Source organism: Anopheles maculipalpis, chromosome 2RL, assembly GCF_943734695.1.
Source record: "Anopheles maculipalpis chromosome 2RL, idAnoMacuDA_375_x, whole genome shotgun sequence".
Classification (NCBI taxonomy): Eukaryota; Metazoa; Arthropoda; class Insecta; order Diptera; family Culicidae; genus Anopheles; species Anopheles maculipalpis.
Window position 1 is genome coordinate 91,303,767 of NC_064871.1, and position 27,126 is coordinate 91,330,892.

Genomic DNA, 27,126 nt, shown 5'->3' on the forward strand with positions numbered 1-27,126 from the left:
TCCTAGAGCTTAATTCAATTTCAAGGTCCCGTAGATGGATTGCAACAGAACCCAGAAGTGGAGGTGGAAAAAAGTGGAAAAAAGAGTGTGCCTCTGCACGTATCCGCACGACCAAAGAGATTGATTTAGTTTCGCAAGCTGTTTGTTCTTCTGTTTCCGGTAAGATAAAAAAAAAACACGAGAGATCTGCAACTGAAAAAAGAAAATCGAACCATCAAAGTCCATAAAGAGCATTCGTCCAAAAAAGTGGCTGCAGCGCGGGAACAAAACTTCATTTCCTATCTCCCGTTTTGCTGCATGACACGCTTCGGAGGTAGTGCACAGACAGAGTGCAGTGGTGGAGCCGGTTTCCGGTGGGTTTCAATAAGAATCAATCGTGTTTGCTGGTGTGCTTCGTTCTTTTAACGAGTTGCCCACATGGGGTAGTCTGAGGAATCGTGGAATGAGATTTGAACTTTTGACATGATCTGGGAGACTTATCTAAAAGTGGTCGGACTATTGGTTGAGGTTGAGGACAAAAATGCACCATGGCTTAAGCTTTAATTTGTAGAAAGAACTTTCCTACAGCTCAGGAATATAAGCTTCGCATAAGAAATTATGATAAAAGTAAAAACTTTACTAAAAAAATACAATATAATATATAATATACTCAAACAAAACACAAACGAAAGAGTATGTTTTAGTATGTGTTTGTCCTAAACCTCCCCACTGTGCCCCAACTTTCAGCCTGGTCCAGCAAAAACTTACCGAGCACGATCAACTTTATTGGCCGCCCGTTGAAGAAGAATCCGCGCGCATTTTCCGCCTCACACTGCCACACCCCGTCATCCTCAAGCATCACATTCGAGATGGTAAGCGCACCGAACGATTCGCGCACAAACCGGATATCAGCGGTTCGTGACTTCTTGTCCATCGCGTGCACTATCTGACCGTCCTTGAGCCACACACCCGTCGTAATGTCGGCGTCGACCTCACAGTTCAGCCGTACCGTTTCGTGCTGGTCGGCGTACACCAGCACCACATTGTCCTCCGCCAGCTGCTCCTCCGCCGGGTCACGAATGATTGGTCTCAATGGCAGAGCTAATGGCAGTTCCTCCTCCTGCTCCTGCTGCGGCATGTGTCGGCTTCGATCGAAGGTACCGTGGGGCCGTACCGCACGCTGAACTTTTCCCATTAGTCGCCGTCCCTGGTCGGACCCGGCCGGGGAAGATGATGACTCCTGTTCGACACTTGTCTCCAGCAGATCCGGTCCATTGAGAAAGATGATTTGTTCGTCAAAGTTTCGCCCACCAAAAATGGCAGTGGCAGCGTCAAGCGTTAGGTCTCCGGATCTGGCGGACGGATAGCCCGGGAAGGGTAGGGACGGCAGGGTACCGTTGCGGTCGGTGTGAGCGGGTGTAATGTAGACGCTGTCGTCAAGCAATATGAAACTTGGCTCACCGGCACCACCGGGTGGTTGTTCTTTGCCGTAATGGTGGCTGTCAGTTGTCACCGCTGAATGCGACGGTGTAATTGCTCGTTCCGTTGGATCGTCGGCCAAGTGTGAAAGTGGATGCGTCTTCCCGGGAGGTTTCGTTGGTGGGAAAGTTTGTGCAGTTTTTAGTGCAACTGATGTTGAAGAATTTCCCAAGGGCTTTGCTATCCGGCGCGATGCGTCGTCCTCCACCGCTGCAGGGTTACGGCTAATTTGTTGATCTAAATTACTCGCTTTTAAACTATCGATCACAGCTGGGCTTGTTTTGTGTCCGGAGTTACTACTATTAGTGTCACCGTTGGAACGCCTACCGTTATTCGGTGCATCACCATCATGCACGTTGACGAGAGCGGTCGTCACGGGCATGAAAATGTCGGTTGTCGCTTGGAGAAAGGACAGTGCGGAAACGTTGGGGATGTACTGTACCGAGTGGCTCTCTGCACTATCTACCGTTTTCGCCGATCTTCGGTATCGTCGATTTCTAGAAGTATCGTTAAAATCGTACAGATGAAACTTGCTCACAGTTGGTCTTGAAGCATCCAAAAAATTCGATGGGTTTTGTGATGTTTTGTCTGTAGAAGTTTCTACAGTTCCTCCAAATTTCTCGGTGGCATGTAAAACGTTATCTAAATTTTCATACGCTACATTTATCTTACGTCTACTGTTTACAGCACTGGGGGCTGGGGTTTCCACTCTTTTCGAGGTGAATAATGGTGTATCTTTCCGCTTCGCCGATATTTTCGATAGTATTGCATCACGTACTGTAGCGTGATCCGATTGGAAATCATTATCGAATTGATTATTATCTAAATTTTGGTGGAAAATATGTTCTACCCCTTTGCTGGCCGGGTTGCGAACGACATCTTTCTGTGCTGGACAACCTGCAAAGAGATGGAAACGGAAAATGGTGTTTATTTCGAATAAGAAATCATTTCTAATTTTACGAAATTCATCCTGCCAAGCTTTAAATTGTGCCATGAAATCTCGTACCCTTAACAAAAAGCTCCAATACCAGCACCGATCAACACTGGGATGCCCTATCAACCTATACCTTCGCCCACACGTCAGCGAGACAGCTGAAAGTAAAGATGTTAAATCTTTAATGTCAGCCCGAGTGGCACTTGTGAGCGCTGCCATCATGACGAGGCGTCTTGGAAAACCATCGTCATTCGATAGCCCGACTTCAAGCTTCATCACCTCGAAAACGATGAACCAATTCAATAATAAAGGAGGTAGCAAAAAAAAGCACCGTGTTCAGATTTGTTCAACCATCTCCCGCATCAGAGAGAGAAAAAAAAAAAGAGACAAAGAGAGAGAGAGAGGTCTTTGGATGTGCCCTCGATGGTACCGCAGCTCGGTGTCATTTCGTCGTCACCTGCTTATTTATTATTTCAAGGGTGTATCCTTGAACGTTCGGTATGGGACGCCGTGCATGCAGACGTCGGATCAGTTTACACCTTGTTTGGACCGATAGGAACCGGTCGGTTGAATGGGTAGCGTTGGGGAGAAAGTCGAGATGGAAGTATGAGTGGTTGTATAGAATTTCAGCGTGTCATTGAAGTGAGTGAGCGTAAATTTTATTTCTATCGCTTCATTATACAAAGAGTTTAATTATTTTTAATCCAATTGATCCTGAATACTTGATAATACGGCGTAGAGCTGTCATACTTAAATAAATAAATAATGTTATTGAAAACTTCTTTTTCCATCGCTTTTATCACCGGACCGCCGAATCGAAAGACTAATGTATGACAAACTTTATTACAGTTTTGATAGGTGTCTTTCCGATTGATTGATGGCGTGCAAAATTGACAGAATAACGTCAACTCTTAAAATATTAATGCGCAAAACTAGCCCTGTTTTTTCGTACACTATATCAAGATCATATTGTGCTTCCAGTTGCTGTCTTTTGAAGAGGTTTTACAATAAATTCCAAACCCAGCCTTGAATTGCTTTCGAAATTTGAACCGAAAAAGTCCTGAATTTAACAGCACTCACGAATATAAGCTGCATCTTAAGCTTGCTACTAGCTGACGCTAGCGTATGACTACGAGAGTTCATTATATTTTTCATATTTTCATCGAGTGTTTTGATGGAACTTTTCAGCTTGAAGTTGAATTGTTAAATGCATTTTAATTGGTTCAAAGAAATTTTACCAAATTACTAGCGCTAGGATTTATAGAGAAAGCAGTATAATCCCAGACTTCATGTAAAGCAAAATCTTTTGAAGGCTTATTTTATAGTCTTTTGGAACATAAAACCTTACGGAGTTGGGTTGCTGGTACTATCGGGGTTGGGTACTATCAAAAGAAAATGGATTTGCTTCATAAAGAGCAAGTACGAAATACGGTGCCGGGAAGACAAAAGGCGAAAAAACAGAAATTACTTGCCAGGAAGGAAGATCTTTCAAATCAGCGTAATAAAGAAATATCCTTCGGCATTTTCGCCATATTGACGTTTACATCTGCCGTAAACGTGTTTGCAATTTTTGGTACAAGTGTGTATACAAGCATGCATATATTTTTCGTTTACTCTTCCCCTTCCTGTTTCCGCAGATGAAACTTTCCCTCTTTCAAGGAAGCACGATATCCATAAAACGTTCTTGCTCAGTACTTTCTAGTGAACGCAATCGAAGGACATGGCTGAAACTACCGAATAAAGAAAAAAAAAGACACACACACACAGACAAACAATGCACAATAACATTCGCGAAAACCGCCGAAATCGTTGACAGGAACAATAAGCAGTCCATTCGGCGTAAGTGTACGCAATAATGAAACGCGACACCGCAACGATGCCCCGATGCGCAAGGAGCCGAGTACTAGAATTGTCTCCCGAGACAGAATGGTTTTTTGTTCGGGTGTTGGAAGAAGGCAACGGGCAACCAAAAAGTCACTCACTAAAACCGATGACTCAGTTGACTTTTATCACGGTATGATGGGACTTCCGCCGTTCGTAGTCATTTTTTGGCTGGCATTTTCCGGTTTTACGACAGTGCACGTTTGGCACCCTGACTGCGGGCAGCACTTCTCTCACTCACCCGGGGTGTGTGAACCCAGTCCACAGGGTGGTGGGTTGTAGACGTTAAATCTTCCAGCTCGTGCGCGCCATCCGTGTACCGCTGTCGTTGATTATTTTTATAGATTTGATAATCTAATTTTACGAGACGTTCAGTTGCGAAGGGCTGTGTTTTTTTTTCCTGGGGAGCATTGTGGCTTCGCCTTACTTGGTGCAGCTTGTCATGTATTGTTTTTGGAGGCTTTCGTTGTCCTGTTTTGTTAGGTCTCAAACTTATTGAGTGCGTGTGCGAGATCCTGTTTAGTTTGATGTGGGCCACAGAGGAACACTTTTTTCCGAAGGGGTGGCTCGTTGGGATTTTAACCACGTTCTTGAGAGAAAAAGATAGAGAGAAAACGAGAGGGATAAAGAAAGAAACAGGACGAAAAGGAGGACACAAAGTGCAGAAACCTTCCACTAGAATCCGTATCGGTTCGAAAGTTTCGCGAGGATCATTTATGCGAAGCTCTCTTCATCTTGCTCTTTCTCTCTATCGCGTTCCACAGTTTCGGGTTTTACGATCCTAGGCCTTCCGAAAAAAAAGTTGGTCCGAGGTATCGGTAACTTTTGCGAAAAATGTTCCGTTTTGTCTCACCACTATGCTGCCCAATTCCTCGTCCAGCGTTTCGAGGACCCGGTCCTCGATGCTCGAAGCGCCCGGTGTGAGTGGTCTCGTTTTCGGGCTTTAGTATTAGGGCAAATCTTCTACGTCTAGTATCAGAGATTTTTACGACGGAACGATTTCCATTTCCCCAGTCTTGGGCTTCCGCGTGGGCTTTGTTTCGATTTTGGCACGGATGAACCAACACAATGGTGCTTAGGACCTTCTTCTTGTGTTAGCCAACCGAGCGGCTGTGTTTACTGGTGGGGTTTTACCGAGCATCACCGGTTCATCTAGTTTAGGGATTTGGTGTGCAGGAGGTGGGTGAACCTTTCCGGAAGGCTCCCGCTACCACCCGCTTTAATCCCTTAATACTCATACGATCTTTCACCGGTGCTGGCCAAAACTGCTGGTGAAGCATTGTTTTTGTTTTGGCCTTTCCCTAGCTTCTGTTTGAGTGGGGATCGTTCTGGTGCTTCTAATGGCTTACCCCGGGCATGGGGAACCCGTTCTTGGTTTTGTTTTTTATTATTATTTCAACCGGAGCTCCCGGATACCGTTACAGAATGGAGATTGCGTTGAGATGGTTACCTCGAGAAGCGTTGAAAGCGTGTAAAAAATAGGAATTTTATGCGAGAAAGCTAACCGATGCTAGTCTAGCCTTATAGTTAACGTTTACCCACTTGGTAGTATGATCGGTACCGTAGAGTTTTGTCGTTAGAGGTGGGTTATTGGGGGTGTCTTTTTTATATTTTGGTTCCGCTTACGCCTCACCATGAAGCACAAGTGAATGCACACGATTCGAAAAGTTATCGCGTTTGGGGAAAAAAAGTGGAAGAAACAAAATGGTGCCAAATAAACATGGTCGATAAAACTTCAAAGTATGGCTTAGTTGATTGTGCTGGAGCTGTTAAGATTTTTGAAATTTGGTTTGTTTTTGTTGTTTGTATCATTAGCCTTTTTTTTTTGCAACCGGAACCGGAAAACACAGACTTTATTGGACTTTGTAGGAGTTTTAGATCCAATACATAATCAAGCTACAATGTCGTTAGCTTTTTCCGTGCAAAGGCGTAGCTTTGCTTGGGTAAACCGAGAACCCGAAGCACACTCGAAATAGTATCGATCGGAAGAGGAAAAAGAGTTTTCCCGCTACTACCGGATGGTGTGAATGAGCCGGCCGAAAAACTGGTTAACGTCGAATGTGTTGTCTGCCTGCTATCGTCGAACGAGACGACGAACGTGCTTGCGCATGTAAAATCACGAATTTTCTGGCTGATTTGATTTATTTGGCACACTTTTGGAGAAAAATTGTTGCCATAAATATAAATATATATGTGTTTTGTTCTGCTGCAAAGCATACAGCGATTACATGGTACGGTGCGCGCTTAGTACGGTAATTTTAGAGTGCGTGTTTAACGTTTGCCAAGTAGTAGAAGTATTGAAAAATGTTCTACCAAATGGACTTTTTTTGTGCACATGAGAGTGTCTTGAAAGTGTGCTCAATTTATCAATTATATTAGAGCGTTTGTCAAAATAGGATCGAAAATAGTAAAAATCTTTTTCGAGAAAGGGATTTCTCCTCGACGTTAAGAAAACCATGGACAAGCAGCACCACACTTTACGGAAGTTTATTACACTTGATTCATATCAAACAAACGTTCAGCGAGCTATTAAATGCTCAACGTCACCATGGAAGACGAGGAGGAGCAAAAAAGTACTCCACCATGTTCCGAGCGTCATTAATCTTCGCCACGTTCGTATGGAGCGTATCGTTTGCTTGGTTTCTTGCCGAAAGAAATGTTCCAGAAACAAAACCCTTACCGATATGAACTTATTTTCTGTGAGTGGTTATGGCACCGGGTAGAGATCGGGCTCCTTGTATGTCATGCACTTGGATGGTATGGGTTTTGTTCTCATCCTTCCTTCCTTCTCCATTCCCACCGTAGACTAATCAGCAGAAGGAATGGTGCTTTGGTAGCAGAAAATTATACGCGTTTATAAATCTCCCATGAGTCGGCGCTAACGAATGGGAAATGGAACCGGTATCTAGGATACAATCTATCAAATGGAAACGTTCACCCGGAACCAGAAATAGGCGTACCGGTAAACGATTCGTTTTGTATTGTGTGATGAAACATGTTGTTTCTTAGCAGGAAAGCAAGCTCAGTGCAAGTTTTGAAAACGCTCACTGTGTGCGTGTGCGTCTTTGAGTGCCTGTGGATGCTATTATGGTGCTAAGACTTTGTGCAATAAATGTAGGAAAAATGCTTTATGTAATATACTGGGTTACATTTCTTATAGCATCCAATCTAAGACACACCACGTAAAAGACACAAGACATCTGCTTCAAAAAGCAAGTCCACCAAACGACCAAAGTCAAGGGTAAACTGTGTGTGTGTGTGTACTAGCAAAAAGAATGAAAATTAATGGTTTCTTCTACATTGAGTCCCATTTCGTTTCGAGTCAGTTAGTCGTTATCGGTTGGCGGCCTTTCCCCCCCCCCCCCCCCTTCCGTTTACAAAGTTTTTTGGCCAATAAAGCCCTACTTGCCCAACAAGCCCGGCGCGGTTGACCCATTGGCCAACATGATTTTTTTGTTTTATTTTTATGACCATCATCTCCGAGTCGAGCCACAGCATCCCGTCGTCGAGAATGCTAGGCTAGCAGCTTCCGTTATACGGCGTTCCCAACGATGGTAGCGTTGACGTCGTCGCTTCACGGCCAAGGAACTGATGATGATAGCAGCCGGGGAACAAACGTTTGCTTTAGTAGCCATAAAAGTCGGTTCATGGTTTTGAAGAGTAGAAGCGGAAGGTTTGAAGCGCTACTACGACAAACTGGATAGCAGGAGTCATAGTCTGTAAACGGCATGTTTATACGTGACTTGACGCCAAATCGCAAGAAAGGAAGATGCCTTTCCGATGGTAGACAATTTTCAAGAAGGAGTTACCAATTTTTGCTTTTCGTTTTGTTTCTTTTTTTTTGTGTAACGCATTTCGGGAGCAAGTAAATGTCTTTCAGATTTTGTATAAGAAGTAATGGGAGAGTTGCTGTTTAAGAAGTATTAGGCGTCTCCATTGAGTGTTGATATGAAACACTGGGCGCCTCCATCGATGGTTCGTTAGTATGTGACTTTATTTGGTATAAACTCGAAACATTTGCTTAACTCATACTAAATTCGTTGTTATTTGGAAAGAGGTTTGGTATCAAGATAATTGTGAGATTTAAATAATTATTATTGGAAAAATATTTGAAACGAGGTATAAATCACCGTTTTTACAAGCAATAATATACATTTTTTCGAAGTGCTTTAAGAAGCGCCTCAAGCACTAAGCTGGTTAAACTCAGCAGCCATTTAAAGCCCTCAAGATAAGGAGTGAAACGGAGTGGAATGAACAAAGAAAGAAAAAAAAACTGAAGAATCAGCTTCTCGAAGCAAATAATCTCATCTTCCATCCTACCATCTTGACCGTACAGAATCTACAACGCACACTAGAAACGTGCTTGCGTCGTACGAAAAGCAGGTGATAATGAAATTTTATTCTGCTCACTTTTCCAATTATCGGAACCGGGGAGGAAACGAAAAACGCGATCGAAGTACGTTCGGATTGCTTTCCGAAATGGCGAGCACCAAACGAGATACTTCGCAACAGAGAGGATGTAGGTTCACAGTCGTCAAATGACAGACGGAAAGACTATCTATGCCGAATGTTGGTGTGTGTGTGTGTGTGTGTGAGTGGCATTTTTCGATAAAGTAGCACAAAGAGCGCACAATTGGGACGGTTCAGAACGGCCGGCCGCCAGAAGAATCATCTGTACAAACCGAGGCAGAAACCTTGTCATAACCGGACAGGAAACGTGGCCAGAATCCGGTGACATACTTTAACACTGGCAGCTCCCGTTTAGGGGTGACGATGAAATGAAGGTTGCCTTTCGCATATCCGGCTGCGGGGAGTGTGTCGGTACGATACGACGATGGCCATCCGTGCTACGGTTTGCTTGACACAACCGTGACATGATGGATAATAAGCGGCTGTTGAACGAGAGTGAGCTTGGTGTAGTCGGAGATGGATTGATCATTCTTTTGTCGGGCAAGAAGGTTTCCGGTCAGTTTTGTATGAAGTGTTTGCGGGAGCGAGGCGACGGAAGATAATCGGGAAGGAGGTCAGACGAAAGAATTCGTATCCAATCCGTAAGAGTGTAAGGTTTTCCGCACCGTTGAATACGTGACGAATGGGGAAAACTCAGAACGATTCGATATGGTTTGGGGGCAATAAGGAAATAGCATAGGAGCGATGTTAGTGATTTATTTTTGCCCCCTTTTATACGAGTTTTGTTTTTAGGTCATGCTTTCTCGCATGGTAGAAACCAATTCGATTGCTTTGGAAACTAGGATTTTGTAGATGTGTGAAAACGCTTTTTTCTCGTTCCAGTTTATTTTTACTGAAATTGCAAAAATATTAGTTAATTATTTTTGTTCCTTTAATTTTTTTATTGTGTGAGTTGACTTTGTTCTCCGTTTCCTTTTTTTCTCTTTTCTTTTTTCCTCTTTTTTTTCTTTTTATTCTCTTACTTTTCTATTGCCATTTCTATCTTTCTATAATATGAATCAGGTTGATTTTTTTTCTATATTTATTGCAGTTTTTTTTCGTTTATCTCTTACTTCTTTACTATTTTAACCAGTTTTTTGTTTTTATAAGATACAAATAAAAGATGCAAATTTTAGCATTACGTTATTTGAAAGCCTTTTTATAAAAGAATATCCTTTTACAAATTTCTTTATATTTTCATATTTTTTGTTAAAATACGCACTTCTATTAGTAAACCTACTACTTTCTAACAAAATATTTCCACTTTAATGAAATAAAACGGGCGTTCGAATCAAAGTTGCAGTTAAAATGCCACAACAACCTCAGAGATGTATTTTCATCATAACTCAATAAAAATTGAGCATCGGTTCACTTATTCAAGTGAAGAGAAAAGTTTTCCGCAGAAAAATGCATCAATCCCCTGTACTGTGTGGTATGCTGCATTGGCCAGTAGTCACATGGAATGATGGAAACCTGATATTTTGTTCGTTTCGTTGAATAAAAATTGACCGAACCGGCACAATACAATTGCTGGGAGTTTGCTTTTTTTTGTTGGCTATTGAATCCTTTTCCACATTTTTCTCTCTCCCATCATACTGGTAGGGAAATGTCTTTAGCCCATCAATCGAACGATCAAACTACACATTCCATCAACGAACAGTGTTGCCATCAGCAATTGGATGAAATCTATCAGCTATTAGCTCCGTAGGCTGGATTTTTTTTAGCTACAAAATGTTCCATACGAAAGGCTTAGTTAGTGTTGGTATGTGCCGATCATTTGATGCATTTTTACTTTAACGGTTGGCCGTACCATCGTATCCATGCTACTTCAAATAGCATCACGCAATTCAAAGTTCAAAAGAAGCGAACGCAAAAGCATATAAAATCAGAAACACTCGCATGTGGCTACAATCGTGTAAATTGCTTGTAGTTTGCAGCGCTAAACATGAATTCCCGTGGCTCGTTTTATACCCGTGATGGCGCGTAGTGCACTTTTTACTCGCCAATTCGCTAGCTTTCTATGTTGCGTTGAGCTTTTTTTTTGTTTGCGTGTGTTTGTGTGTACTACTGGTGCGATGCGATGGCAACGACGGCAAAGTGTAGTTTCCCGCGAGTGTGCTTTTTTGCTTTTGTTTTGCCTGTATAAAATCCATGTTGTTAATGGCGCGATAGTTAGCTTGCTAGTAGGGTTGCACTCAAAAAAAACAGAAAAAAGTCAACGAACGGCAAGGAAAAAAAACGGGGAAAGTGCAATCATTTTATGATGTCCATCGGTCAGACTGCAACCCTATGGCGACGACGCCGATGAGCGGGTCGGGAGAGCAAAAGGTCCAATGCTTCCCGAGCGCAAAGCACAAGTCCAGCAGTGATAAAATGTACCCGTGATGGGACGGAGATGGCAATTCATGGCCATGCAAAAGGTGCACCGTAGCGCGAATCGTGTGGATTGCAGATATGAATAGGGAGGGATGTTTTTTGCTGTAGCTGTGCTAAAAGGGGCAGTTCCCCCTTTGAACCGAGGTAAAAATTAAATGTGAACATAATATCATCATTCTGTGCTCGTTTGCTGTATCTCGTCATTTGTATGGAGAGTGTGTGTTTGTGTGGTGGTGTTAAAATCTTTTCGAGTGAAAAATGAATGCGCGTCAACTTCCGAGAACGTAGTGGGCCAGTTACATTCATCAAATAGTTACGGTTGGCTGAATATAAATAGGAGTGTAAGTTAAGTAATAGCTTTTATAAAAATACAATTAGAGAAGGGGATTTCTGAATTTTCAGAAAAGATTTGAAAAAATATCTTTCATTGTGTTAATTCAACTGCTTAAATAAGATGCTAAGTATTCGAAGAAGTAGGTGTTTAAATGATATAAAAATATGAAATATCCAAAGTGTTTAAAAGCTGTTTAGTAAGTTTTAAAAAATAAAAAAGCTTTTCAATTTTAAAGTGTCAAGTAATTTGAGTGAGTAACCAAATCATCAAAGAGGAATGATCTAATCACTCAGTTCAAAACATGATCCAAGTAGACTACTTTAACGTTTTATTATAAACATTAAATGAAAACCAATTAAAAAACGCAAAGTTGCCAACGTTTACTACAGCTGAATTAAAATATAAAAATTGAATTAGAAAAAGTGAGTAGAAAACAAAGGTGATTATTAATAAAGTAAAGCAAAGAAAAAAATATAAAAGAATGTTTAAGAGTTTTAATTTCCTTCATAGCAATGAAAAACAAGCGTTTACGAAGGGAATTTTAATAAAGCATAGGCCAGCCAGACCAGCCATCTGATATTATCACAATTGTTTGTAGTTGCATATCAATTACGTCACAAGCGTGTTCAAGTCTCGCTGCAGGACACAAACATCGTCAGTGTTTGAAGAAACTTTATGCGAATGATAGTCTGATCTTTGAACCTCGGCCAGACGTTAGAAGCCCGAAGCCGACAAACTGACGGTACACCCCAGTTATGAGATATGTTAATTAACACGTTCATCATAAAAAAACGATGCCTGTCCCGGTCCCGGTGTATGCATGAGTGTATGAGTTCAGGTCCCAGATAGTGAAACTATAATTGCAGACCTGCCAAACTCTTTGCTTTCTGCCACACACACACACACACCAGGACTACGGCGAGTGTTCACATAACACCCCTTCAGCGTAGAACCCGTCCGGGGCACACACACACAATGTTGGGTAATAAACGTACAATCTAATGTGACTGTTATCAGCTTTGCTCATAAAATATATTTTATGAATATTGTTATTAGCTTACGAGCAGTGGAGCCTGTTCTGGCTAGTGTGCAGGTTGGTGCAGTTAGTACACAGGCCGATCCGTGCGAAGGATCGACGATGGTCACACGGAGCAGCTTATCCTTTTTCGCAACGGTTTGCTGTGGAATTGTATGGGCAAAAAGGCGCCTGAACCCGTGGGACAAAGGGGGTATGAGTTCTAGCAAAACCCGTGAGCCTGGAACAAGTGTGAGTTTGATAAACTAGGAAGCCTCCGACGCGCAGCGTAGCGGCGAGTCTTTGAAAAGTTGGTTGGCGTGTTTGTGTCAGTGTTCAGCAACGGGGGCACAACACAACAACATCGTTTGCCGGCAAGGCCTCGCACAAAACTCGCACGGGGACGATTTGTTAACCAGCTAAGCGATGGATTTTTTTGTCGTGCCCTGTGCATCGAGGTGGTTCGTTGCATCGAGTGCCGTGCCGTGTGGGTCGTCGAGTGGATGAAAAAGAAACATGTCGTTTGCTTACATATTTTTGTATTTTTTGTGTGGCTTTACTGTGTGCGGTGTAGTTGGCTGGCCGGATGCTAGAGAGCTTCTCGGGTGCCAAGTTTGCATAGTGCTGATTCTATCGCGCTTAAAGGTGCAAGTTGGGGCAAGTGTGTAAAAAAGTGTGTTCCTTGCACCATTAGTGGCGTCCGGTGTATTGGCAAATCATTTTCATGATGACCTAGTAAGCGATTCAATCTAAGAATAATATGGAAAATGATGGGCATGAACTAAGGAGATGATTTCGAATCTGGAGGTTGATGCCATGTACACAATTATGGATCATATTGACTTAGATAACCTTCAAGTAAAGAGACCTAAAAAATTCGAAGGTGTAGAAGTGCCCCAGTGAGTTTATCGATCTCAAAATGGAAATTGAAAAAAAATTATTGGAAAATAAAATATGTCACAATAGTCTAGACTTCAGACAAGAAGAACCCGTTCAACTGAACGATAGATCGATCATTGACTCAAGTTGAACTTTAAACCGTGTCCAAAAATTTTCGTGAGCTTCGATACAGCTTCATTTTTTGCTCTCGAATTTTGATCGAATTTGAAGATATGATTTTCAGTATACGTACATATCTCTTGGAGATAATATTAAAATAAACTTGTCATAAGTTTTGTGTGATATGATTTAAAATAAGTACGCTTTATTCAATCCCACCTTACTGACAAAGGTTAAGCACATCGATTCAATCAATCGGCTAATGCGGCTAGTAATCGGATAAATAGTACCAAATCCTCACACATGATGGTGACCGGGGTCCGCCCTTATAATGGTATCCTGCACGAATAAATCCATTCTAATACGGCGATACAGTCATTGAACAGGCTCTTTATCTCTGGCATGGATTTTCTGACGCAATCAGATCCAGTTTTAATCTCCTGATTTATGCACATGTATGAAGCGCTCGCCGCTCGGCTATTACGTACCGGCGTGGGACGTTCGCTTATCGCTGTTATTAGCCTCCGGGTTAAGCGTGTCGGTATCGTGCAAAACAGAGCAGCAAACCCTCGCCATGATTGTGCCATCAAGTGCGATAGAAAATTTGTTGACGGATCTTCACAGAATATGTCGTTTAAAATCAAGAGCGACTGTGAAGCTGAATCAGATTGCCACAAACAGGTTCTGCTTCCCCGTCGAGTAGAATTCTTCGACAGGTCCGCACACCGTATAATGGTGTAGAATGTTTCCCTACGGCAAAACTAATCACTCTAAATCAAAACGCACATAAACACATATCCCACGCATTGAGTCTAATGTTTCTCTGGCAGTGGAGAATGAGCTCTCCCGCATTGATGTGCAACATCCTCCCCAGCCTTTTTACTGGTACAGAGAATGAATGCGTCTGCACATAGCCTACAGGTACAGGTGGCAACCCTAAGCCCCACGGTAGACACTTTGCTGCCGTGTGCCGTAACACGTACCCGAGCTTAGCGAAAGGGTGCGAGGGAGCATCGGTTTATCGATACTTGCAAATCTATTAGAATCGGAAACAATCTCGGGGAATTCCGATCTTTAAATTGGAGATGGGACACGGAGATGGGATTGCTCGCCGGGACTGAGCGGTTGGAGTATAAACACTAGAGAGATAGCGCAGATCGGATGGGAGGGTATGTAAACGTGTGCTAGTCAAGGCACACGGCAATGGGATGGAAAAGTTCATTCAGACACAAGCAGCTCATCGACGTGCTTAGTTGAAAAGCTGTCCATGCAGTTGTTTTGCGTATGTTTGTAGCAGCATCATCATCATCTCTACGGTGTATAGCTCTGTGAACGTTCGCACTGATGACAATATTTTCACTTCGATGGAGAAACAAAATGCTACCTGGTTGGGCATTGAATCCTGGCAGGGATAGCGTAGGATGTACTGAGCTGTAACGCATCATATTGACAGTGCATTAAGTCTTGGAAATCCAACTGTAGTTTGGCAGTGCTGAGGAATAGGTTTGATGCTTTGAATTCAAGTTTAAGGTAGATAAGACTAGAGTTAGCAAGAAAATCGCAATTGCTTGCTCGATACTTATTATCAATATGAGCATCCAATGATTGGTTTATTCTGGTATTATTCATCAATTTCTTTTTGACGTTGTAATAAAGACTTCTTCAGATAGAAGTTTGTTTTTGGAACAGGAAATATGCCTGGATATGACTAACAACGAACCGGTTAGACAAGGAAATATTCTATCCCAGAAATCCAAGAAAGGGTCGACTAAATTATTAGTTTTCAGGAAGCAGCTACATGCAATTCAAATTAGCTTGCATCCGAAATAGATTCTTGTCTTATTTTATGAGAAATAAAAATCGTATAATTCTATTTTTCTATTTTATAGAACATTTTGTTCATTCTTGAAAGAAAAGTAACCCAAAATAGGCTCATGCAAAATTTCGCTAAGCGTCCTCAAAAACAAAATTAATTCATCAAGCTCTCAGCCTCAAAGAACGCGCTCCATTCTTCCCCCAATTCTCTCCGCATTTACCGACCAATTTTCTGAGCATTTTAGCTCGTGCACGCGTCAATCAAACACGAAAGAAGGGTAAACCACCCGAAGAACCATCGGGTAAAATCAATCAATTTTAATTAAAACATTGTTTCCTTACTGTCGTCGCCGATGTTTACCGTGTCTATCAAGTTACAGCACGGGCTGGGCCAGGATCTTTGACGCGGGTGAAGTAGATTTTGGCTACTCTTTCTCTTCCCATCTAGTTTGGCTACTTCTCCTTTGAGTAGAGCCCTTTCTAATAGGGGATTCGGAAGCAGGTTCCTTACCATTCCCTACTCTTTCTGGCCACAAAAGCTAACCGCAAACACAATTTCAAACCCCACCCCAGTTTGATGACTCTTGAAGATGCCATAATCCTTCGACACTCTAACATGCTTTTATTAATTTCTGCAAGACGGTCTTTGGTCTTTGGAAAATTAAACGATGGTAACGGGCATGTTTTGGCCTGTGAAGGACGGGTTTGCTGACCTGTTTTTCACAAGGTTTTTGGTTTCTCAAGGCCTTTCTGTTTTCTGCGAAACGTTCCGAAGAGTGTGTTTCGAGTGAAAACTTTTAGCGGTAAGTGAATCGCTTTGGTGAAAATATTGATGGAAATCTACAGGTTTTTTGATTGATTTTAAGCAGAAAGAAGAAACTTTTCGCCGTGAAACAGTGTGAAAATGTGCCTTGGAATGAGGATGTTATGCGAGTGTCGTCGATCACTTTAATTCATTTCTGCAAGCAAGCCAACCACTGATAGGGCCATGGCGGAGGAGAAGCATCGTTTAATGCGAAATTTCGCGCTCGACTTTTTTAGGGAAAATGAAACAAAAAAAAAAAAACCGCGCAACCCGGTTACAGTGACGAGAATTGGAAAGGATTTGTGCCCGAAAAGCTTAAAGCCACTGTGTGAAAACAACAGGAAAAAAATAGGAGGGTGCTCCCGTTTATCGGATTCTTTCGTCCCTTTATTGGCGATGCGAACGCGTACTACCGAGCACCGAAAACCTCTATCTAATGATGCCATAAATCAAGGCACTGCTGTCTGTGGTAGGTTTTCTGAAATGTAGATAACTTCCAAGCATGTCTTGTCTGGTTGCTTTTGCTGTTTTCTCGCTTTTCTGTATTTCTGTGTTCGAATTTCTCGTCTTCTCGTCAAAATGCTTTCCACACGCACACAAGCGCGTAGCATCAGACCAGGTATGGGGTTTGAGAAGTTTGTTAGATTTGATTCAGCTTTTGTTCCTGATTTTTTTTTCTGGTTTTCGTACGCTCTCACCAATTTCTTCCAACTTCATGGGACCAAGTGTCAAAAACGGTTTAACTAAAGAAGCTTAGCGTGAGATCAGCGTCGAGAAAATTGAGGATCTCGTTTGTGAATTGAGGTCAAAATTTGCATGTTGGTGGTCGGTGGGTCGGAGGTAATTTGTTGGATTTACTGATTTTTTTTGTATGTGTTTGTGTTGGGCTTAGACGATTACCGAGTAGATGATACCGTAAAGCTGGGTTTGGAAAGAATGGAAAATTGTCACTTTGCTAACGGTTGAGGAAAGCTCCTGCATTGTTTCGTTGAATTTTGCTAAAAAGATTTTTTTTATTTTATTGTATTTATCAAATGTTTGGTGGTCGATTAGGCGTTTCAGAATAAGCCCTCCTTAAGATCACTTTTGTAATTGAAATTCTTTTATTTCATTTGATTAATAAATTTAAGATCATTAACTACAAGGCAAAATAAGTTCAGAAGTAATGCGTATTGCATATTACCAGGAGTTACATTATATTTGATGAGAATGTTTCTATTGTTGTTTCGAATCAAAACAAAGTAGTTTAATCGTGCAGTAAGCATCATTGTGTTAGAAAATGCATCTCAATTTCATAAGATACCACATTGAAAAAAAAAACAAATTTATTGTTATTTACATTCACATGCCCATACAATCTTTAGTCAATACAAAACCAACCCATGCCCAGCTGTGAACACATTCCTGTAGAGATAATGGCTTTTTCCCTGCTGTACCGTACTTTCTTTCTTGCAGCACAAAACGTTCGATGATGAAACTGGCACCCTTGACATGAAAGTTACGCTTTGCAGTGTAACATATTACCACTGAGAGAAGGGACCCGTTTCCATTGTTATCGCGCCTGTTTGTCGCTCGTGTGGAAGACAGCTTGTTTGACAACAATGAGTAAAATATGTGTCACTAAATTGAACCCGACTCCAGCGGTGTTGCGGTGGTGTGGTCTTCCACATCTGCTGATGAAAACGCGCACAAGAGTGCACCGATGGTAGATGGGAGATTGATTTGGGGGAATGTGGCCCACAATGGGGCCCCAACGAGTTCAAGTTGCAACTCTGTGCTTAACAATGGTAAGAAACATAATAATTATTATTGTAACAATCGGCCCATACGCTCTGTGGTCGGATGAATGAACTGAGCTTCTACAACAGTCTCCAGAAATATCTACGATGTTCCGGTAGTTAACAACAGTGGGTGAATGATTCGATTTGCGTTGGTCGAAGCAAACAACCGAGAATTCCAATTTCATGGCCGTCGTTTAGACGCGTGCCGGTTGCCATTGTTTGGCCTCGAGATAAGCATAAATCAGTGCATCATTACAGGAGAGTGATTCTTTCGCTCCGGGAGGATTAAGATTGAATTATTTTTCCCATTGCTATTGGGTGATCCTTCTGGCAAGGGTCTCTCCGGCACACACACACACACATACACACTAACGAAAAAGCGCCACCGTAGCATTTAGGCCTCGAAACGGAATGGGTAATGTAGTGGAAATAAAAAGTGTTTGTTGGGTGCGATAAATAAAATAACCCTCTCCGAAGGGAACTTCTAAAGACTCTATGGGACACAATTTTGTCTTCTCTATTTTGCTTCCTCTCGAACAGGGAATCGTAGGGGGTTTCGGTACTCGATAGAGTAAATCCACTAAGTATGCACACGTGTCCAACATGTGCTCGACGAGGTGAAAAAAAATTAATCGTATCACTCACAGGTTTATAGGCTCTGTCTCACTCGCAACGTCGCCCATCATCATCATCGTCATCATTGGCTAGTATCCATTTTGGAGTAGCAAAGCAGAAAGATTAATCGTTGCACGGAATGGTCCACGGGTACACACGTACACGTATTTCCATAACGAAACTTTTCCACGGGGAGTTTTTATTTCTCGTAGAAAATGCTCGCTGTGAAAATCGGTCCAGCCGGGAAGGAAAAAAGACAAACGAGAAATGATGAATGGAGCAAACGATTGGTTCGTAGTTCAAGCGGTTGAGTGTGTCAACAGCGGTATCGCGCTGTATGCAGATACCGTTCAACAACACCTTTACATGGGAAGTACACGTGAAGATGATAGCCTCAAGCGATAGCAAAAATAAAGAAGTTCTACACCAGCAGGAAAACAGATGCAGTTTACCTTTAGGATCCTTATCGTTCGGTTTGTTTCCCCGGGGATTCCTACCGAGCGCTGGATTTGATTTATGGAAATTGGATTACACTCATATTTCTGATAGCAGAGCACATCGTCCTCACCATCCGGACGGATTCGCTGTTGGTGCGACACGATGCAGGGATAATTTTTACCACCCCCAACTATCAGCGAGGAGATAATTTATCTGTAATGAAATAAATACCTTTCAACACAAATGTTTCGTTTACGGAGAACTCAGCTTATTTTTTGTTTGAGAAGGTAACGCTAAGTATCTTTATCTGGTGCATGTTTGTGCAGTGCTAAGCCGGTCGTGTTACGCGCGTAATCGTCTTCTGAAATTTTGGTTAGCGAAATGCGTTTCACGGTGGTTTAGGTTCGTTTTCCCTCGACTTGCCGTACATCCGCCGCATCGCATGCAATTTAGTCGAGTCAAGTGCTCGTACACAAACTTCTCGTGCCAAATCCACGGACGTCCGGATTGCCGTGCTGGAGCGTACCAGAAGCGAGTAATGAAAATGAGACCACACCATCGCTCGACTACATGGAGAAGCCGCCTCCTGATCCAGATTATCATCATTATCATCATGGTGGTGGTGGCGCTGCAGTAACGCCACAGGCCAATGGGGTGCCTAGCCGGCTTGCACAACGTGCACTACCGGAAGTGAAGAGTACGTTCCCCACGGCAGGGCAGACGATATACGGCCCAGCGCTTCGTTCGATGGGGGTCCATTGTGGAATCGCTCTTGCTCTCTCCCGGTCTCTCTCTCTCTCTTTGATCGGCACAATCCAGCACCTAGATGCGAATGGGCGAACGGTAAAGGTGCGACCGGGAAATCGGGTGCAATGGTACCGAGATAAGATTTGTTGGAATTTATCGCAGAAGGTGTTCGGTTGGAATTAAAATGAAGGTAATGGAGAGCATTAATAGAGAAGTGCAGCAACCGGAAGTCATGCTGTCAAGGTTTTAGCGTTCATTTTCGCATGATTGCGCTGGTGTATACAAGTGTATGATGGTACGGTTCGGCGAAAGCTAAATTACTATCGAGTCGCTCTCGTTGGATGGTGTTGGAAATTTCATTCCACAAAACCAACCGAGCAGCAATGAGCAACACATGGCGCCGGTCGATGCTTCTAGTGTCGGGGACAGGTTGGAGTTTTCAGGAAGATCAGTGATGTCGGTATGTGATCCACGCGGATAAGTACGCGTCGTGGATAACTACAATAGAGAGTATAAATATGTGACAAATTGGATGCTGGAGTGCTGAACACTTGGCTGTTACATACGTAGAAACATACGATTATAATTAAAACGTCTCCATAGTACGTTGTCTAAAATTCATTTTTAGTTAAAACTATTCTTTTAAAATTTATTTGTGGATGAAGATGAATGATGTCCGTAGAAAGTATCACTGCGTAGTCATCTTGAACTAAAAGACATCCTTGGGAAGGTTTAGCAGTGTTCTCGTTATCTGTCAGGACTTATGGTCATGTGATGGTTGACAAGCATAATACATGATTGAATAAGACCTTGTTTCAACTCTGAATCTTCTGAACGTTGAGTTTAGAATCAATTAAAAAATAATTTGAACCGCAAAATTGCAAAAGGGGAGCTTTCAGAGATTGATTTCGAACCTTTTCGCATTATCGACTGAAAATCATTTAAACACCTGGCCTGGTTCTAGTCCATTCTGTTAATTGTATTCCTGCATGTTCACGATTTTACCCACCTTGAAACTCCAGAAAACCCCCGTTTCTGTCTTTAAACGTAATTTTTAATGAAACGCAATTCTTCAACGAAACACTTTACTCTGATTATGGATTTCATTTTATTGCCTTTATTGCTGTTAAAGTTTTACTATCATTCCTGTTGTCTTGTTCGTAGTCCACGACCAAAGTTATTGGGTTATGTTTATTGCACATCAATATCCGCCCCACAAAAGCCCTTTTGGGTGAAAATATTCAATTTTGCTTGATAAAACTTCCCAAGCCACCATCATCTCGGTTACTTTATCCATCTACTCGGCGCCGATACTAGAGCTTCATACACTAGACTGACAATCGATCGAAGGATTAACTCTCTTATGTGTATCCAATGGTGCTATATGAGGGGAAGCGGGAAAAGAAGCCCATTGCTATTTATATAACATCGTTACAAGTTTACAAACTGACCGGCTACCGAAACTTCCCGACCGGAGAGACAATGAACCGTTTGCTTGTTGACATTGTGAACATGCAAAGCAGAGGGATAAAAGGTCTTGGTAAACGATCTTCGGCAAAAACTGGGAAAATTGAATGAAGTGACCTATTCGTTTCGAGGAAACACGGAAAACAGTGCCGTGTTGGTTGTCTAGGGTTGCGGGCTAGGGCTAGGCGACGGTGCTAAGATATATTATATTTGACGGTAATATATTTATTTTTCGCATTATCGGGTGTCAATCCTTGTAATCCGTAGGGGTTTAGTGTTGTGCCATTTGATTGCCTGAGACGATTGAGCTGGGCTAAAGAATTGGAACCGATACGTTTTGGTCGGATTTAGCTTTGGCTTCGCAAGAAAGAAAAGTGTATCCATGGCGAGGCTCTTGTGTTCAGTTCATACAATGGGAGAACAAATGTTAAAGCATGAAGGGATGTGTTAGATTTATGAGTATACATCTTTATCTATGAAATTTTAGAGTGGCAGTATCTATGCCAAAAATTATTTTCTTTGCCAGAAACAAAAATCTCTAAAGGCCTTGAGTTACCGCGGGCTGAGTGAAGATCCAAGGAGTAGTAAGGCAGAAGAATAGAGTACCCTTTTTGAAGACAGCATTTTCGCTGAGAGACTTCTACACCTTCATCAGGAAGTGCTGAAAAGGTGTAATTTACTCATAGTCCCTAGCGTGTTTACCAGCGTTAAACAATACGACCCGATCCTAGGTAAAGGCACTCACCGGGAAAGCTAAAAACCCAAGCAATCGCGGTTAGAAAATCAAGGGTACTTGGCGGGTACGCCAAACGATGTGAAACGGATTTAAGAGCGTCTGTTGAACAAATTAAAGCAAGTACGCGTATCTTTAACTTGAAACAATTTGTGTTCTAGATATCGTCAAGTAATTCGTTTAAAACTTTTAATTTTTTTAGAAATAAACAAGTTTCTCGTTATGATTATTTAAAAATTTATGTCACCGTAGGAATACGTGACGTAACCCGGAACCTCCAGTCCATCAAAAATGCCGGAAGTCTGCCTGATACGATGCCTAATGTATCCGTGTCTTTCGAATGAGCAGACACTTAAAAAACGAGCAGCGTCATCAAGTCAAGGTTGAGTTGATTCTTTCATCATTACGGCGAGGGACTTAAGGCAGTACTACGCAGACGATCTCGACGATGATTGCTTTCCTTCCCCAAAGACGGCGTGCGAATGATCAAAGAATGCCATAATAATTTTGCATTTAATTAAAAATTTGATGATGGGAAAAGTTTACGATTGGAATTAATTCTATCGCTCGGGAGGTTTGTACGGTGCGGAGGAAGCGCGCCAGTAATGTTGCAGGGTAAAGTTGGGTCTGTCTGAAACCGAGACGAGCTTACGATGAGCGGCAGAAGTTCAACAGAACACACTTTTTCTCTTATCATGCAACGGTCTAATGCGCTCGACAAGTTTGCTTGTGTGCACCGTGTTGGGTTGATTAATTGTTTTTAGATACATCGTTACCTCGTTGTTGGGTGGAGGACAACTCCTCCGATATAGATATGTTGAACTGTATTTATTGCAAGTGAAAGTAGATTGGAATGAATTTTGTTTTACTTACATTTTAACAGAAGGTACCAAGAAACGATAATCCAGATACGGTGACTAACTCTCGGTATCATGACGTCATCACTCGTTTTTCCTTGGTTCGGTTAATCTAGAACTAGTGGTCCTACACATACACGTAATCTCACTTTCAAACTACAACACACACACACTCCTTATTTGCACTGGTTACTCCTGGATCATTCGTGGAAAAGTCGGATTGACCTGTAAAATCACTGGCACAGCGAAAAGATTTGCACTATCGTGTTTTATTGCACCTCATTACCCTGGGGTTTTCCTGCCACCAGGTGCATTACGATTGACCTGAATGCTTATTGATGCAATGCTGAAATGATGATGAACACCGGTAATGAACACTTGCTCCTGGAAGCGTGTAGTTTTCATTTCATAGCCCTGCTCCGTTTTGATGTGCTAAGACTGTGAAAAGGGAGTTTTCAGTTCGCAGCTATTTGTGGTACTAGTTTTTCCTAGGAAAAGAACATCTCTATCCAGCACACGCTAGAAGTACGCAGGGTCACAAACAAACAGAAGGCGGCTACTGATAGTGATCGTAGTTTGAACAGCAGGCGAGATACGTTTTCATGTGGTTCTTGTCCTGTGGGTCCGTCTCACATCGCAGGATACGTATTGATATCTTCACACTCTCCTACGGAAGGGTTAATGCCAGCCTGGGGTTTCACCACAAATCGTTGCAGGAAGGCAAACCGAAAACCCATGTTCAGGTTCAGAATTCTGAAGCTGGAAAAAGCTAACCAATAATTGTTTGCATAGGACTTTTACGACTCTGCCCAAGCATAATTAGCCCAAGCCCGAGCGAACGAGCGAGCGAATCCTTTGACTCGGCTTCCTGTTCATACCGGCATATAGACCGAAGCCGACACGGTTATGCAAAGCAGGGCCATCAAAGAGGCCCTGAACGGTCGAAGTAGGAACAAAGTGGCCTATCCGAGGATTTTTTTTCTTCTCCCTCCAGTGGTTATGGAAAGCAGATAGTGATCTGGCTCGGGACTTACTGGCGGCAACCGGGGCCATCGACCAGATTTTGCTGATGAGTGGTCGTTTGATGAGCAAAAGGGCAAGCAAGTTTTGCCATGCATTGGCACTAGAGCACCAATGGGAAGGGGTTAAAAAAGCTAGATTCTAATTAGGTGATGGTCGCATCGACTAGGGTGGATGTTAATTGGGTGCTGTCTTTTTATCGGACCGAAAAACGATAAAGCAATTGTTCCGGAGCCACAACCAATCTCGATTGATCACTATCTTGGTGTACTGGTGGTGGGTTTGATTACATGGGTTTAGGGGTTTTTGTGTGCTTCGTTCACTGATGTATTATAGTATGATTAGAGCGTGTTGATGACTCTATAAAGTGTCGGTTGTGCTTTCGGTGTGGCATAAAATGGTTGAATTGTTCACTGTTATCCGATCATAAATCACGATTGAAACCTAGAACGAAAAAGACAATACAGAGCGTAAGTATGAATTTATTGAATTGATTTTAAATTATTTATAAATGAGTAAGCAATTGTTACTGATAGTGAGATGGTAATACTGAGGATCATTTTAAAATTACTTCGTTTTGTTGTATTTGATGATCGATAAGTGGTAGAAAAAATCTAGCAAGTTGACAGATAAAATAACAGAATAAATGATAGTTCCAGGTAGCAAAATAAAATAAATTTGGAACCAAAACAAACCACAATAAGAAGAAAAAATGCGTCAAAAACATGCCACAACTCAGCAGCAAATCGAATACACAAGTATCAGGCTGATAAAACTTCCTCAAGAAACAAAAAAAAACTGGCGAACCAAATTATATTTTATCTCAATATTTTCACCAACCCTTAGGCGGTGTCTCCCATCCAAAATGCCACTTAAAAATTTCTTCGAAGCACGATTTGTGCAAGTGTCGAAGGTGGAAAATATTTGCTCACGGTGCTGTTTCCTGAATGCCTGGGGCATTCTTTCGGTCAAAAATAATTTATAGCTATTGAAGCGGACGACAATACGGCGGACAAAACGGACGGCCGGATGGAAACAAACGAGCAGCAAAAGAAAGCACGGATGGAAAATTTGGTGCTGCCAAAGAAGTCTCTTTACCCCTCGATGGGATGGGATGGACAGCAGCAAGTAATGGTAGACGAAGACAATTTGTTCCCTCTGCCACAACTCCTGCAGGGGTAGTAATTATTCACGCGAAGTAATTTATGTGTGATTAATTATATTTTGTGATAAACGGTCTCTACTGGCCTCCGGCTGCTCTGGACACGGGAGGTCGGAGGGGAATGGAATGGAAGTCACGCAGGCACCTTTTTTGTGATTTTGAATTTTATCCACCATTTACAGCAGCAGTCTCGGACGTGTCTGCAAGAAAGCATTGGCATCGGGTAGCAAAAAAAGGTAGATAAAGTTGAAGATTTCTTCCCTCCAAAGATTTACTTCAATTCGGGGGCGAAACTTTTGAAACTTGCACACCACGTGATGTTTGTGGTCGAAAAAAAAGGCAAATTATTTTCTGACCACCAAAGTTATCAGCAAAATGGATCCTCGAACGCGAAACCACGATTAGGTGGTCAACAACACCCGATCAAGGCAGTGCACTAAGTGGCCTCAAAAACTACACTTATTCATCTTAATTGGTGTTGCTGGAAATTGATGACAATGGCAGTTTGTTTTACGATCTATTCGATTAACCCCAACCCGAAAAACAACTTCCCTACCGGCGATGAAATAGGAACAGGTGAAGGATTCTGCAAATGCACACGTTCCGCTTTCCCGCACACTGTCAGTCAGCATAACAATCAGCGTTAGCAGCAAATCGAATTACTGGCTTTCATATTTTATTACAATCGGAACCAAAACACAACCACCCAAACCAACACGGCCCAGTTGCACTGTCCTAGGCAAAGGCGACGTGGTATTTTGTGTTATCTTAACTAGCAAAGTCCCATTTATCCGTGCCCCAACTGGTCGAACGAAGCGAACGGGGTGGTAAAACAATTCCCGTTACAAGCATTCCGAGCCAAAGTTGTGTGTGTGTTCGGTCCGACATGCCTGGAGCCCGTGCCGTGCTGGTTCGAGCGAAGTTTTGTGTAACGCTTTCGACATGACATTTAGACAAGCTAGCTGAATATTGTATAACCTCGACTTCTCGCTTGCCATGTCTTTGCTGTGGCCTTTTTTTGGGGGGTCGAGAAGTGAGGTTAGGTGTGGTTTTTTCGTCGTTGTGCAAGACGGGCAGATTTCTTTCCCTCGTTGTTTTGTTGTGGAGCGAAACAGAAATGGTCAGTCAGCATCTAGGTGGAGATTAGTTGGCAGATGGAATAAGCCCCCTGTTAAAAGTGATGTTGAATTTGTGACGTTGAGCTGCCTCGAATAGAAGAGGGATGCGAGGTAGCTGATTGATATGAAGTATTGAATTTGATAGTAATATAAATGAAAAATATGGCTCTCAGTTTAGAAAACAAGGCTACAGAGGATTCATCGTTACTCAAGCGTGAGTTGAAGCCTCACCATCAGCTTCCATCAGGTCTTTCCAATGTCAAGTGGTGAGGAGAGGTTAGTTATGGTTCAGTTTCAGAGCAATTGAAAAAAAAAATCATCTTTTTCTTCTTGGTTTAACGACCCTCGAGATCATGCCAGTCTTTTAATGACTTACTAGACTTAATGATATCACGTAATTGGGGCGTCAGTCGTCACTATGGAGGGAAGGTTCCAAATGGGATTGAAGCCCCAGTTTTGCCTTGTTTAGACCTGCGCCGCTGTTGCCTCGGCCTCCAGACCGGAGGCTCACAGCTCATAAGCCGCATAAATATAACCGAATTTCTCTGCTATAGTTTTCAACTCATCTTTTAAGTCTATTTAAAGCAGTCTTTTATTGTTTTTATACTAATGATTGATATTCTTAAAGATCTATATTTTCCCACGAGTATTCTACACGGGAGATCTGTTTGAATTTGTTCTGTACTCGATTTCTTCAGGGAGATTTATTTACTGGATATCTCCAATAGTATCTCTACGACTTTTGTTTAGCGGAAGAACTGAAGGCAGAGCGTTCATTCGCATGCTGTCATGAGTCATGTCTAACCGTTTTGTGTTGGGCGCTCAACTGCAACGCTTTGCTTAAACTTATATTGCTTAAACTTCTATGTATCTATCCTTTCAGTTCCGTAAGCAGCAAAGTACTAATGTGTCAATATCACGTATGTAGCAATACACTTAGAACACTGTATGGCAAGTTGAGAGAAACATGCTAGTCAATGACTCACCAGAACACCAAAAACTGACGACCAAATCTAAAAACAACACATGGCAGAGATGAAAACGGTGATCATCGGACCAATTACTAATTTGTGAACGACGCAACAACAGGATGAACCTACAAAAAATACTAATTTAATCGAG

General features: G+C 42.2%; 3 protein-coding genes across 3 annotated transcripts in view; 1 reads left to right on the plus strand and 2 right to left on the minus strand.

Annotated features, from left to right (window-relative positions):
• LOC126567817 (uncharacterized) overlaps nucleotides 1-22,824 on the minus strand; it is a 38,547-nt gene extending 15,723 nt beyond the window's left edge. Inside the window, exons 1-2 of the mRNA XM_050224126.1 lie at nucleotides 22,721-22,824; nucleotides 748-2,355 (exon numbers count right to left, since the gene is read on the minus strand). Of these exons, the coding sequence (XP_050080083.1) occupies nucleotides 748-2,355; nucleotides 22,721-22,781 (1,669 nt within the window). The 5' untranslated portion in view covers nucleotides 22,782-22,824. The remainder of the gene's footprint in view (nucleotides 1-747; nucleotides 2,356-22,720) is intronic.
• The window catches only part of LOC126568629 (protein anon-73B1), a 793,767-nt gene that overhangs the window by 733,073 nt on the left and 33,568 nt on the right, over nucleotides 1-27,126 (minus strand). The window lies entirely within an intron of this gene.
• Nucleotides 1-27,126, plus strand: part of LOC126568418 (uncharacterized) — a 366,923-nt gene that overhangs the window by 288,135 nt on the left and 51,662 nt on the right. The gene's annotated exons all lie outside the window — the stretch shown is intronic.